The sequence below is a fragment of the Tinamus guttatus genome, unplaced genomic scaffold (genome assembly GCF_059628265.1).
Source record: "Tinamus guttatus ecotype Peru unplaced genomic scaffold, ASM5962826v1 Tinamus_guttatus_pri_ptg000563l, whole genome shotgun sequence".
Lineage (NCBI taxonomy): Eukaryota > Metazoa > Chordata > Aves > Tinamiformes > Tinamidae > Tinamus > Tinamus guttatus.
Genome location: NW_028289097.1, coordinates 1,269,217 through 1,281,150, shown reverse-complemented (window position 1 = coordinate 1,281,150; position 11,934 = coordinate 1,269,217). Strand labels below are relative to the sequence as shown.

General features: G+C 48.5%; 2 protein-coding genes across 2 annotated transcripts; both read right to left on the bottom strand.

Moving 5' to 3' along the window:
• Positions 1–1,707: 1,707 nt before the first annotated feature.
• Positions 1,708–5,087, bottom strand: LOC148592544 (acidic mammalian chitinase-like). The gene is made up of 10 exons (XM_088534487.1): positions 5,002–5,087; positions 4,318–4,347; positions 3,736–3,937; positions 3,418–3,474; positions 3,134–3,299; positions 2,891–3,015; positions 2,502–2,625; positions 2,229–2,414; positions 1,957–2,076; positions 1,708–1,857 (listed from the first exon to the last, which is right to left on the bottom strand). Exons 1-10 carry the CDS (start codon positions 5,084–5,086, stop codon positions 1,708–1,710), a joined length of 1,245 nt encoding a protein of 414 aa, XP_088390613.1. The 5' UTR covers position 5,087.
• Positions 5,088–7,972: 2,885 nt separating this feature from the next.
• LOC104580954 (acidic mammalian chitinase-like) lies at positions 7,973–11,471 on the bottom strand. Its single transcript, XM_088534486.1, has 11 exons — positions 11,447–11,471; positions 10,769–10,798; positions 10,187–10,388; positions 9,869–9,925; positions 9,585–9,750; positions 9,342–9,466; positions 8,953–9,076; positions 8,680–8,865; positions 8,408–8,527; positions 8,167–8,308; positions 7,973–8,017 (listed from the first exon to the last, which is right to left on the bottom strand). Exons 1-11 carry the CDS (start codon positions 11,469–11,471, stop codon positions 8,004–8,006), a joined length of 1,191 nt encoding a protein of 396 aa, XP_088390612.1. The 3' UTR covers positions 7,973–8,003.
• Positions 11,472–11,934: the final 463 nt, after the last annotated feature.

The following is an 11,934-nucleotide window of genomic DNA, read 5'->3' as shown; positions in this document are numbered from 1 at the left end:
TCAGAGCTGAGGTGGTTTGTCAGGATTGGGCCCGGGACTTGCACAGCCTCATGCCCATGTGCTGGGAGATTGTTTTTGGCAAATCCTTCATATATTGTTTTCCAGGAAGATGTTATTTGTCCTGGCCTTGCCAGCCTCACTGTGCATAAGTCGCTACTTTCAAGACATGGCTTTGTTCTGCCTGCTCCTGCTATGGAGATTAGCCAAGTGACTGTGGGAGCTGATACCAAGGAGGAATGCCAAGGTCAGTGAACATTTTGGGTGTGTTTTGGACATTGGCGTCTTTGCCTTTATCTGGACACAGAGGCCCAGGAACTGGTGTCATGGAACAGGGTGGCTGGAGCTGGTGGCCAGTGCGGGCCTTGGTGCTGATGCAAGTGTTGCAAGTGCCAGGTTTCATGGTAGCCATGCAGAGATAGTGATAGAGAGAAGGGCTGCGTATGTGAAAGATTTTCCTTTGGGTTTCATGGGACTCAAGCTGCTTATTGGCAATGCAACAGTGCTGCTGAGCTGGCATAACGGAATTTGGGAGTTATTCCTTGGGTGTGACAAGCTCTGTGTGTTTGCCAATAAACCTAGGGGAGAGCTACATGTCTGCTTTCAGCGTGTGATGGGATTTTCCTCGGGACAGGCAGTGCATTGCCACCAATATTACAGACGATCTGTTTTCCCCGGGAGAAGGCCAGATGTATTAGAAGAAGCAGAAATGGTCACTCCCACTAATTTCTCTCAACAGAGGCCTTAGAAGTGATGCTCTGTGGCGAGAGGAGGAAGAGGAGGAATGGTTTGTGATTCAGGCCAGAGGCTGGCACAAGGACGCATGGAGTGCTGGTTCCACTGCTCTTGAGCAGCAGAGCAGCTGGACCTTTGAGGATGGGCGTGTTTGGAAATAACTTGTGCAGGAGGGGAATGCTTGTTCCTCAGTCTATGTACAGATCCTGTGTGATGGCTCTGTGAGGAGTCAGTGCTTGGTGGTTCCACTGTGACCCTTCTCTGTGTGCTCTCTCTCTGCACAGCCTGATATTCCCCATCTCCTCCTTCCCCTCTCTTCCCTCTGCCTGGCTGGCCTGCTGTGACAGCAAAAAACAAAACAAAACAAACAAACAAAAAAACTGGAAAAAGCTAGTGTGGGACTTTGGAAGTCCAGCTTGTGGATTCCTGCCCTTCCCTGAAGCAGGAAGCATCAGAATATTAAGACTGAGATGAGCGCAAGCAGAGAGGATTGTTGCTGTTGGCGAACTCTTTAATTCATTATTATTATTCCTTTGAATTAGGTTAGAGGGGACTGTTGTTCTGGAATTGGTAAGTTCATGGCCAGTTGCAGCAGAAGCAGCTCTCATCAAAGGCAAGGCTGCCTTTGTAATTCTGCCAGTTGGTTTTGTAATTCAAAGAGTAGCAAACGGTGTTGCTGTTGGGAGAGTCTGCACGGAGCCAATTGGATTTCACAGCATGGGAGTTGTTATCAGCAGAGCGGCTGGGGTTGGTACCTGATCTCATGCTCCCACTTCCAAATCCAGTTGTAGGAGTTGTAGGGAATGAGTGACTGGACAGGTTAGCGCCTGCAGCCTGAAATGAAAAGAGGGAGAGTTTTAATTTGGGAAAGGGTTATATGTTTCTTATGGACTCTCGTGCCTCTCATGGCCCCATGGTGGGATCAATATCCCAGCTTTTCATTACAGACATTGGTGCTACCTCTAGCAGCACAAGTTACTCACTGCTGCTTTTGAGACCAAGAGCATTCTTCAGAGTGGTGATCAGAGGGTATTTGCCCTCCTTGCAGAAAGAGCCTGTGAAGTCATCCAGATCAAGGGTCCAAACCATAGCACCTCCATAGTTGTTCTTCTTCAGCCAGTCGGCCTGTTCAGGACCAGAGGAGAAGCCCCAGTCAGTGCCAAGAGCTGCTGCAGCAGAAGTCCTACCACAGCATTAGGAGGACATCTCCATTTCCCACTCTACCTTGATGTTGAAGCTCCTGATGTTGTCGTAGCCAACCCACGTGCTGTCCTTGTAGGCATAGGGCACGTCCTGGGGGGTGTCCCAGGCCTGGGTGGCTCCAGAATCCAGGAATGTGCAGATCTAGGGAGAAGGACAGGGAGGAGTGTTTTGAAGTGTCCAACAAAGAAAGGGCATTTAGAATATTCTATGGATCCCATGTTAGGAATTCTCTGCTGAGTAATTCAATGACCTTTTCTGTTTGTGACTTCTTAGATGTAAAAGAACACGCTCACCTCGTAGTAAGCCAAGGTCCCAGCCTCTCCTGTGTAAGATCCAGCTGGCCCAGGTCCTGATGTTGGTGCCCCAACAGCAGTGTCAGTGGTGCTTTGGAGCTTGAAACTGTGTCCGTAGGTTGGGAATCCAACAAGGAGCTTTTCAGCTGGGGCACCGTTGCTCTTCCAATAGTTCATAGCATAATCCTGTTACAAAACATAATAGCTCAACTCTGTTACATGATTGATGTGGAGATCTGACACCTGTGACACAGGATCCCAACAAATGCTTACAACACTGAGGTAACTGTTGCTGCCAGTATCATCTGGACCATCATATAGAGGGCTGTTTTCTCCAGTGCGTCCATCCCCAGAACTATGGAAGTCGTAAGTCATCACATGGAAGTAGTCCAGGTATCTGTGGAGAACATTGCAGTTGTCTGTGTCCTGCCGGTTGAGTCACCTAACCCAGCAGCTTACCAGCACCTAACTGATGTGACCAAGCTCCACATAAAAAAAAAAGGCAAAAAGCAAACAATATTCTCATCTGGTTCTTGCCTAAATCCAGAAGGATTCAAGAGTCCACCAGGAATGTGTCCACCCAATAATGGCACATTTTTTCCTTACTCTATGAAGGAACCCCCATAAGTCACTGTTTTGGTATCTGAGAGTTTGCTACTCACTTTCCAAGCTCAGCAATCTCGTAGCCAGACTGAATGTTGGAAAGTCCAGCGGCAACAGCAGCTGTGATGAGGAGCCTGGCCTTGTTGACCTCTTTAGCTTCCTGCTCAAAGGCTTCCAGCATTTCCTAAGAGATGCCAAGAAAGAGGCCTCAACATGGACCCTCTGTGGTGGTTGTTGCCAGGTCCTGGGGATCTTTTCTTGCGGACCAAGAGCTTGATGAGAAATCTTCTTTTTCAGCCTACCTTAACGAGAACAGTGAAGAGAGCCTTGTCCTCTGGCAGGCTGCCCCTGGACCCTGGGTATTCCCAGTCAATGTCAAGCCCATCAAAGTCATAATGGCGCAAGAATTTGATGACAGATTTGATGAAGGTCTGGCGGTTCTCAGGAGTGGAAACCATTGTTGAGAACCTAGGGGAGCAGAGAAGAGCAGAGGACAGAACTGGCTGGTCGACTAGATCATCTCTAGAGGTCCCTTCCACCCTCAACCGTACCGTGATTCTGTGGTTTTGAGATGGTTTGAACTTACTTGGCTGTTCCAAAATTCCATCCTCCAATAGCCAGGAGAGTCTTGAGATTTTCATTCCTGCAAAGTGGGGGACAGCAACATGTCAACACAACACGTAAAGGCTTGGGGTTACCAGTGCAAAACGCAGTGAGCTGGGGCAGGGCAGACCGAAGCAGAGGCACCATCCTTAGTGGATGGACGCTTGCAGCCTGGCCTGCCCTCAGCATCACGATCTGCCTCTTTCCCTTGGCATTGCTGGCCCAGGGGACTGCACCAGCAGCGTGCAGAGAAAGGGAAGGAAAGGGAGGACAAGGAGTCCCATTTGCTCTCGATACCTACTGGTTCTTCAAGCCGTTGAAAGATTTGTAAAGGGTCACGTCGTTCCATTCAATGGTGGCGATCTCGTTGTTGTCCATCCCAGCAAAGGCGTAGATGAGATGGTCGCAGAGGCAGGGATCAATGTTGTCGGGCATGAAGCGTCCCAGGCCAGGCCTGTACTGGGCCCAGTTGGTGAAGTAACATGACAGCACATAGGCCGAGCCTGCGGAGAAGTGGAGGGGGTGACGGGGACCTGGGCCGAGCTCAGGAGAAACTCATTCCTCAGGGCACGTTATTGTAAGAAGACTGATAAGAAATGATTGGGCAATGCTTCCTTGCAGGGAAGGGGTTTAGAGACAGCGACGTAGGGCTGGCCATTCCATTATGAACTGAGTCTTTGAGGATAAAAATGGGTTTATCTCCTTCCTACTTTACTTCAGAGGCAGTCCAGGAACAAGCTGTCCTCTTGAACTTGGGTGTTAGGGTATTTCTGGCTTTTGGTATGCTTTATACTGGGGAGTATTTCTCCGTGCTGCCACATAAGGTAAGAACGAAGCAAAATGAATAGCCAGGGGAATTAATTTTGGGGGAGGAAGCACCTACCTATGTGGGCGTTGAGCAGGAGCACCAGACCTTTAAAGGAAAAACACGTGTGATTAGTCTGTGACCTGAGCAGTGCTGTAAGGGCAGATGTCACTGAAGCCCCCTGCTTCACACTGTGCTCTGCAGACGGTGAACGTGCTGCTGTGAGCAGAGCCCTCGTGGTCCTCCAGAGCAGGACCCATCTGACCCCAACCTATCCTGTATGTGAGGCTGCAATTCCTTGCGTGGGGAGTGGAGACACACAGAGCTCGTGCTCCAAAAGGGCTGCTCATTCTGCTGGATTCATTCTGAGAGGGCCGAGCGCTGGGGCATGTGGGGAGCCCTGAGCACGGCTCAGAGAACAGAAGCTCTCTGGTCCATCCTCAGCCTTCCCGGCAATAGCAGCATTCCCGTCCTTGGGACCATTTCTGCTTGCCAGAGTGCCATTTTCCTGGTCCCAACATCATGTTTCAATTGTAAACCACACTAAGTTAAAGATTTGTATATCTATAGACCAAACAACTCCCGAATCGCCTGGCCATGCAAGCGTGGTGAAAGGAAATGTTATAGCTTTTCGTTTTTAAAAAAACAGACAACACATTATTAATCCCAAAAGAAACCCTTGTGTAACAACCAAGAGAAAAACACAATATTTGCCAATTCTCATCCTAAAGGCAGAACATGAAGTTGTCAAGCAGGACTTACCAGTGAGCAAAACGAGCTTGGCCATCTCTGCCTGGGACTGATTTGCTGCAGCCTCTTCCCCAGTTTTATACTCCTCTTGTTTCATGCAAATCTTGTGTCAACAGGAATGTACAAACATTTTCGTATTTGGTAAAGATAAGTATGGAGTAATATGATACCAATACAATCATCCTTAACACTTGAGCTGGAGAAACAAGTATTATCAGGCTGCCCCTTCTAATGGTGCTGCTGATTAGAGGAAGAACGAGATTAGATGACTTTTCCTTTTAGGAATTTTGTTTATGACGATAGGTTTGTGTCAATACTGGCGATTGCCCAGTAATAGGTGGCTGAGTTGTTCAACCTTGTGTTGTCATTGTAACTGTCTCAGGGTGGTAGGCACTGCTGTACAGAAGGTGGTAGACAAGGGTTTTCTCAGCTTGGCTAGGGTACAGGAGGACTCAGTGGGGTTTAGGCTCTCCAAAATGTGCTTATCCGAGGTCCATGGCTATTGAGTGACACTTGAGGGAAGAGTTTGCTGGTGTTACATTGTGAAAAGTGAAGCAACATGAGCTTCTGCCAAACAGTTCTCCCCTTTGGAATTGGTCCTGTTTTCTGATTGTGCCACAAAGGCCCCTCAGGAGAAATTACGGAATTCCTTAAATTCTACATCAACCGTCAGTGGTGGTTCTTGGGATTTCCTTGGTGGCCCATCTTTGATCAACTTGAAAGATTGATTTTACTGGTTTCACAAGACTATGTTTTATGTCCGGGTGTATCTGAAAGGAGCATGACATTTTCAAAGGCAAAGGGGAGGGCTAGAAATGATGTTTTGGACACGGAATATATTTTTCTGCACCTTTGTTTATTCTCCAGTCCATGTGGAGACTTGAGTCTTTTCTTGTGTTCCATGAGGAGAGTTTCATTTTTTCCATCCCATACTAGTCCCTGCCAGGACTCATGCAAACAGCAAAGTCAGACGCAACTCATCTGTCCCTGTTCCTCTGCACTGAGACTGTTCTTAGGTTGTGTTAAGATGCTGTGAAGGTGAATTTCCAGGAGGTCACCTAGACTTGGTTGAATGGAAGTCTGGAAAAATCCCACAATGTTGCCCGTATCACATGCTGGCAGCAGACCCGCTGACCTGCAGATTAAAATGCTTTTGATTTATATTTCAGTTTTTGTGTATGCAGTGGATGAGATATGGCAGGTGATTAGCAAGACAGCCACCTTCAAAGAGTGTTTTTCCAGTGTTTTTATCCAGTGTGATAAGGTAACAAAGCATTCAAGAGGAGGCTAGACAGATTTTGGAAAATCCCACCCTCAGGGAATTTTGGGGCACCTGGACTCCTTTCTGCTGGGTCCTGGAAAGAGAGATGCACCTTTTCCTGTTCTTTCCAGCCGAGCAGTGTGCAGGTGATCCTTTCCTGCTGCTCAGGTCCAGGATCATTTCTTTGGCTTCTGTATCTTGTCAGAGCTGAGGTGGTTTGTCAGGATTGGGCCCGGGACTTGCACAGCCTCATGCCCATGTGCTGGGAGATTGTTTTTGGCAAATCCTTCATATATTGTTTTCCAGGAAGATGTTATTTGTCCTGGCCTTGCCAGCCTCACTGTGCATAAGTCGCTACTTTCAAGACATGGCTTTGTTCTGCCTGCTCCTGCTATGGAGATTAGCCAAGTGACTGTGGGAGCTGATACCAAGGAGGAATGCCAAGGTCAGTGAACATTTTGGGTGTGTTTTGGACATTGGCGTCTTTGCCTTTATCTGGACACAGAGGCCCAGGAACTGGTGTCATGGAACAGGGTGGCTGGAGCTGGTGGCCAGTGCGGGCCTTGGTGCTGATGCAAGTGTTGCAAGTGCCAGGTTTCATGGTAGCCATGCAGAGATAGTGATAGAGAGAAGGGCTGCGTATGTGAAAGATTTTCCTTTGGGTTTCATGGGACTCAAGCTGCTTATTGGCAATGCAACAGTGCTGCTGAGCTGGCATAACGGAATTTGGGAGTTATTCCTTGGGTGTGACAAGCTCTGTGTGTTTGCCAATAAACCTAGGGGAGAGCTACATGTCTGCTTTCAGCGTGTGATGGGATTTTCCTCGGGACAGGCAGTGCATTGCCACCAATATTACAGACGATCTGTTTTCCCCGGGAGAAGGCCAGATGTATTAGAAGAAGCAGAAATGGTCACTCCCACTAATTTCTCTCAACAGAGGCCTTAGAAGTGATGCTCTGTGGCGAGAGGAGGAAGAGGAGGAATGGTTTGTGATTCAGGCCAGAGGCTGGCACAAGGACGCATGGAGTGCTGGTTCCACTGCTCTTGAGCAGCAGAGCAGCTGGACCTTTGAGGATGGGCGTGTTTGGAAATAACTTGTGCAGGAGGGGAATGCTTGTTCCTCAGTCTATGTACAGATCCTGTGTGATGGCTCTGTGAGGAGTCAGTGCTTGGTGGTTCCACTGTGACCCTTCTCTGTGTGCTCTCTCTCTGCACAGCCTGATATTCCCCATCTCCTCCTTCCCCTCTCTTCCCTCTGCCTGGCTGGCCTGCTGTGACAGCAAAAAACAAAACAAAACAAACAAACAAAAAAACTGGAAAAAGCTAGTGTGGGACTTTGGAAGTCCAGCTTGTGGATTCCTGCCCTTCCCTGAAGCAGGAAGCATCAGAATATTAAGACTGAGATGAGCGCAAGCAGAGAGGATTGTTGCTGTTGGCGAACTCTTTAATTCATTATTATTATTCCTTTGAATTAGGTTAGAGGGGACTGTTGTTCTGGAATTGGTAAGTTCATGGCCAGTTGCAGCAGAAGCAGCTCTCATCAAAGGCAAGGCTGCCTTTGTAATTCTGCCAGTTGGTTTTGTAATTCAAAGAGTAGCAAACGGTGTTGCTGTTGGGAGAGTCTGCACGGAGCCAATTGGATTTCACAGCATGGGAGTTGTTATCAGCAGAGCGGCTGGGGTTGGTACCTGATCTCATGCTCCCACTTCCAAATCCAGTTGTAGGAGTTGTAGGGAATGAGTGACTGGACAGGTTAGCGCCTGCAGCCTGAAATGAAAAGAGGGAGAGTTTTAATTTGGGAAAGGGTTATATGTTTCTTATGGACTCTCGTGCCTCTCATGGCCCCATGGTGGGATCAATATCCCAGCTTTTCATTACAGACATTGGTGCTACCTCTAGCAGCACAAGTTACTCACTGCTGCTTTTGAGACCAAGAGCATTCTTCAGAGTGGTGATCAGAGGGTATTTGCCCTCCTTGCAGAAAGAGCCTGTGAAGTCATCCAGATCAAGGGTCCAAACCATAGCACCTCCATAGTTGTTCTTCTTCAGCCAGTCGGCCTGTTCAGGACCAGAGGAGAAGCCCCAGTCAGTGCCAAGAGCTGCTGCAGCAGAAGTCCTACCACAGCATTAGGAGGACATCTCCATTTCCCACTCTACCTTGATGTTGAAGCTCCTGATGTTGTCGTAGCCAACCCACGTGCTGTCCTTGTAGGCATAGGGCACGTCCTGGGGGGTGTCCCAGGCCTGGGTGGCTCCAGAATCCAGGAATGTGCAGATCTAGGGAGAAGGACAGGGAGGAGTGTTTTGAAGTGTCCAACAAAGAAAGGGCATTTAGAATATTCTATGGATCCCATGTTAGGAATTCTCTGCTGAGTAATTCAATGACCTTTTCTGTTTGTGACTTCTTAGATGTAAAAGAACACGCTCACCTCGTAGTAAGCCAAGGTCCCAGCCTCTCCTGTGTAAGATCCAGCTGGCCCAGGTCCTGATGTTGGTGCCCCAACAGCAGTGTCAGTGGTGCTTTGGAGCTTGAAACTGTGTCCGTAGGTTGGGAATCCAACAAGGAGCTTTTCAGCTGGGGCACCGTTGCTCTTCCAATAGTTCATAGCATAATCCTGTTACAAAACATAATAGCTCAACTCTGTTACATGATTGATGTGGAGATCTGACACCTGTGACACAGGATCCCAACAAATGCTTACAACACTGAGGTAACTGTTGCTGCCAGTATCATCTGGACCATCATATAGAGGGCTGTTTTCTCCAGTGCGTCCATCCCCAGAACTATGGAAGTCGTAAGTCATCACATGGAAGTAGTCCAGGTATCTGTGGAGAACATTGCAGTTGTCTGTGTCCTGCCGGTTGAGTCACCTAACCCAGCAGCTTACCAGCACCTAACTGATGTGACCAAGCTCCACATAAAAAAAAAAGGCAAAAAGCAAACAATATTCTCATCTGGTTCTTGCCTAAATCCAGAAGGATTCAAGAGTCCACCAGGAATGTGTCCACCCAATAATGGCACATTTTTTCCTTACTCTATGAAGGAACCCCCATAAGTCACTGTTTTGGTATCTGAGAGTTTGCTACTCACTTTCCAAGCTCAGCAATCTCGTAGCCAGACTGAATGTTGGAAAGTCCAGCGGCAACAGCAGCTGTGATGAGGAGCCTGGCCTTGTTGACCTCTTTAGCTTCCTGCTCAAAGGCTTCCAGCATTTCCTAAGAGATGCCAAGAAAGAGGCCTCAACATGGACCCTCTGTGGTGGTTGTTGCCAGGTCCTGGGGATCTTTTCTTGCGGACCAAGAGCTTGATGAGAAATCTTCTTTTTCAGCCTACCTTAACGAGAACAGTGAAGAGAGCCTTGTCCTCTGGCAGGCTGCCCCTGGACCCTGGGTATTCCCAGTCAATGTCAAGCCCATCAAAGTCATAATGGCGCAAGAATTTGATGACAGATTTGATGAAGGTCTGGCGGTTCTCAGGAGTGGAAACCATTGTTGAGAACCTAGGGGAGCAGAGAAGAGCAGAGGACAGAACTGGCTGGTCGACTAGATCATCTCTAGAGGTCCCTTCCACCCTCAACCGTACCGTGATTCTGTGGTTTTGAGATGGTTTGAACTTACTTGGCTGTTCCAAAATTCCATCCTCCAATAGCCAGGAGAGTCTTGAGATTTTCATTCCTGCAAAGTGGGGGACAGGAACATGTCAACACAACACGTAAAGGCTTGGGGTTACCAGTGCAAAACGCAGTGAGCTGGGGCAGGGCAGACCGAAGCAGAGGCACCATCCTTAGTGGATGGACGCTTGCAGCCTGGCCTGCCCTCAGCATCACGATCTGCCTCTTTCCCTTGGCATTGCTGGCCCAGGGGACTGCACCAGCAGCGTGCAGAGAAAGGGAAGGAAAGGGAGGACAAGGAGTCCCATTTGCTCTCGATACCTACTGGTTCTTCAAGCCGTTGAAAGATTTGTAAAGGGTCACGTCGTTCCATTCAATGGTGGCGATCTCGTTGTTGTCCATCCCAGCAAAGGCGTAGATGAGATGGTCGCAGAGGCAGGGATCAATGTTGTCGGGCATGAAGCGTCCCAGGCCAGGCCTGTACTGGGCCCAGTTGGTGAAGTAACATGACAGCACATAGGCCGAGCCTGCGGAGAAGTGGAGGGGGTGACGGGGACCTGGGCCGAGCTCAGGAGAAACTCATTCCTCAGGGCACGTTATTGTAAGAAGACTGATAAGAAATGATTGGGCAATGCTTCCTTGCAGGGAAGGGGTTTAGAGACAGCGACGTAGGGCTGGCCATTCCATTATGAACTGAGTCTTTGAGGATAAAAATGGGTTTACTTCCTTCCTACTTTACTTCAGAGGCAGTCCAGGAACAAGCTGTGCTCTTGAACTTGGGTGTTAGGGTATTTCTGGCTTTTGGTATGCTTTATACTGGGGAGTATTTCTCCGTGCTGCCACATAAGGTAAGAACGAAGCAAAATGAATATCCAGGGGAATTAATTTTGGGGGAGGAAGCACCTACCTATGTGGGCGTTGAGCAGGAGCACCAGACCTTTAAAGGAAAAACACGTGTGATTAGTCTGTGACCTGAGCAGTGCTGTAAGGGCACATGTCACTGAAGCCCCCTGCCTCACACTGTGCTCTACAGACGGTGAACGTGCTGCTGTGAGCAGAGCCCTTGTGCTCCTCCAGAGCAGGACCCATCTGACCCCAACCTATCCTGTATGTGAGGCTGCAATTCCTTCCGTGGGGAGTGGAGACACACAGAGCTCGTGCTCCAAAAGGGCTGCTCATTCTGCTGGATTCATTCTGAGAGGGCCGAGCGCTGGGGCATGTGGGGAGCCCTGAGCACGGCTCAGAGAACAGAAGCTCTCTGGTCCATCCTCAGCCTTTCAGGCAATAGCAGCACTCCCGTCCTTGGGACCATTTCTGCTTGCCAGAGTGCCATTTTCCTGGTCCCAACATCATGTTTCAGTTGTAAACCACACTAAGTTAAAAATTTGTATATCTATAGACCAAACAACTCCCGAATCACCTGGCCATGCAAGCGTGGTGAAAGGAAATGTTATAGCGTTTCCTTGTTAAAAAAACAGACAGCACATTATTAATCCCAAAAGAAACCCTTGTGTAACAACCAAGATAAAGTATCTGCCAACTCTCATCCTAGAGGCAGAACATGAAGTTGTCAAGCAGGACTTACCAGTGAGCAAAACAAGCTTGGCCATCTCTGCCTGGGACTGATTTGCTGCAGCCTCTTCCCCAGTTTTATACTCCTCTTGTTTCATGCAAATCTTGTGTCAACAGGAATGTACAAACGTTTTGGTATTTGGTAAAGAAAAGTGTGGAGTAATATGATACCAATACAATGATCCTTAACACTTGAGCTGGAGAAACAAGTATTATCAGGCTGCCCCTTCTAATGGTGCTGCTGATTAGAGGAAGAACGAGATTCGATGACTTTTCCTTTTAGAAGTTTTATTTACAATTATAGGTTTTGTGTCAATACTGGCGATTGCCCAGTAATAGGTGGCTGAAGGGTTCAACCTTGCGTTGTCATTGTGACCCAAGCCTGGTACAGAAGGTGGTACACAAGGGTTTTCTCAGCTTGTCTAAGGCGCGAGAGGACTCAGTGGGGTTTAGGCTCTCTGAAGTGAACATTTCCATCGCCACGGCAGTCTGGCCCCCTCA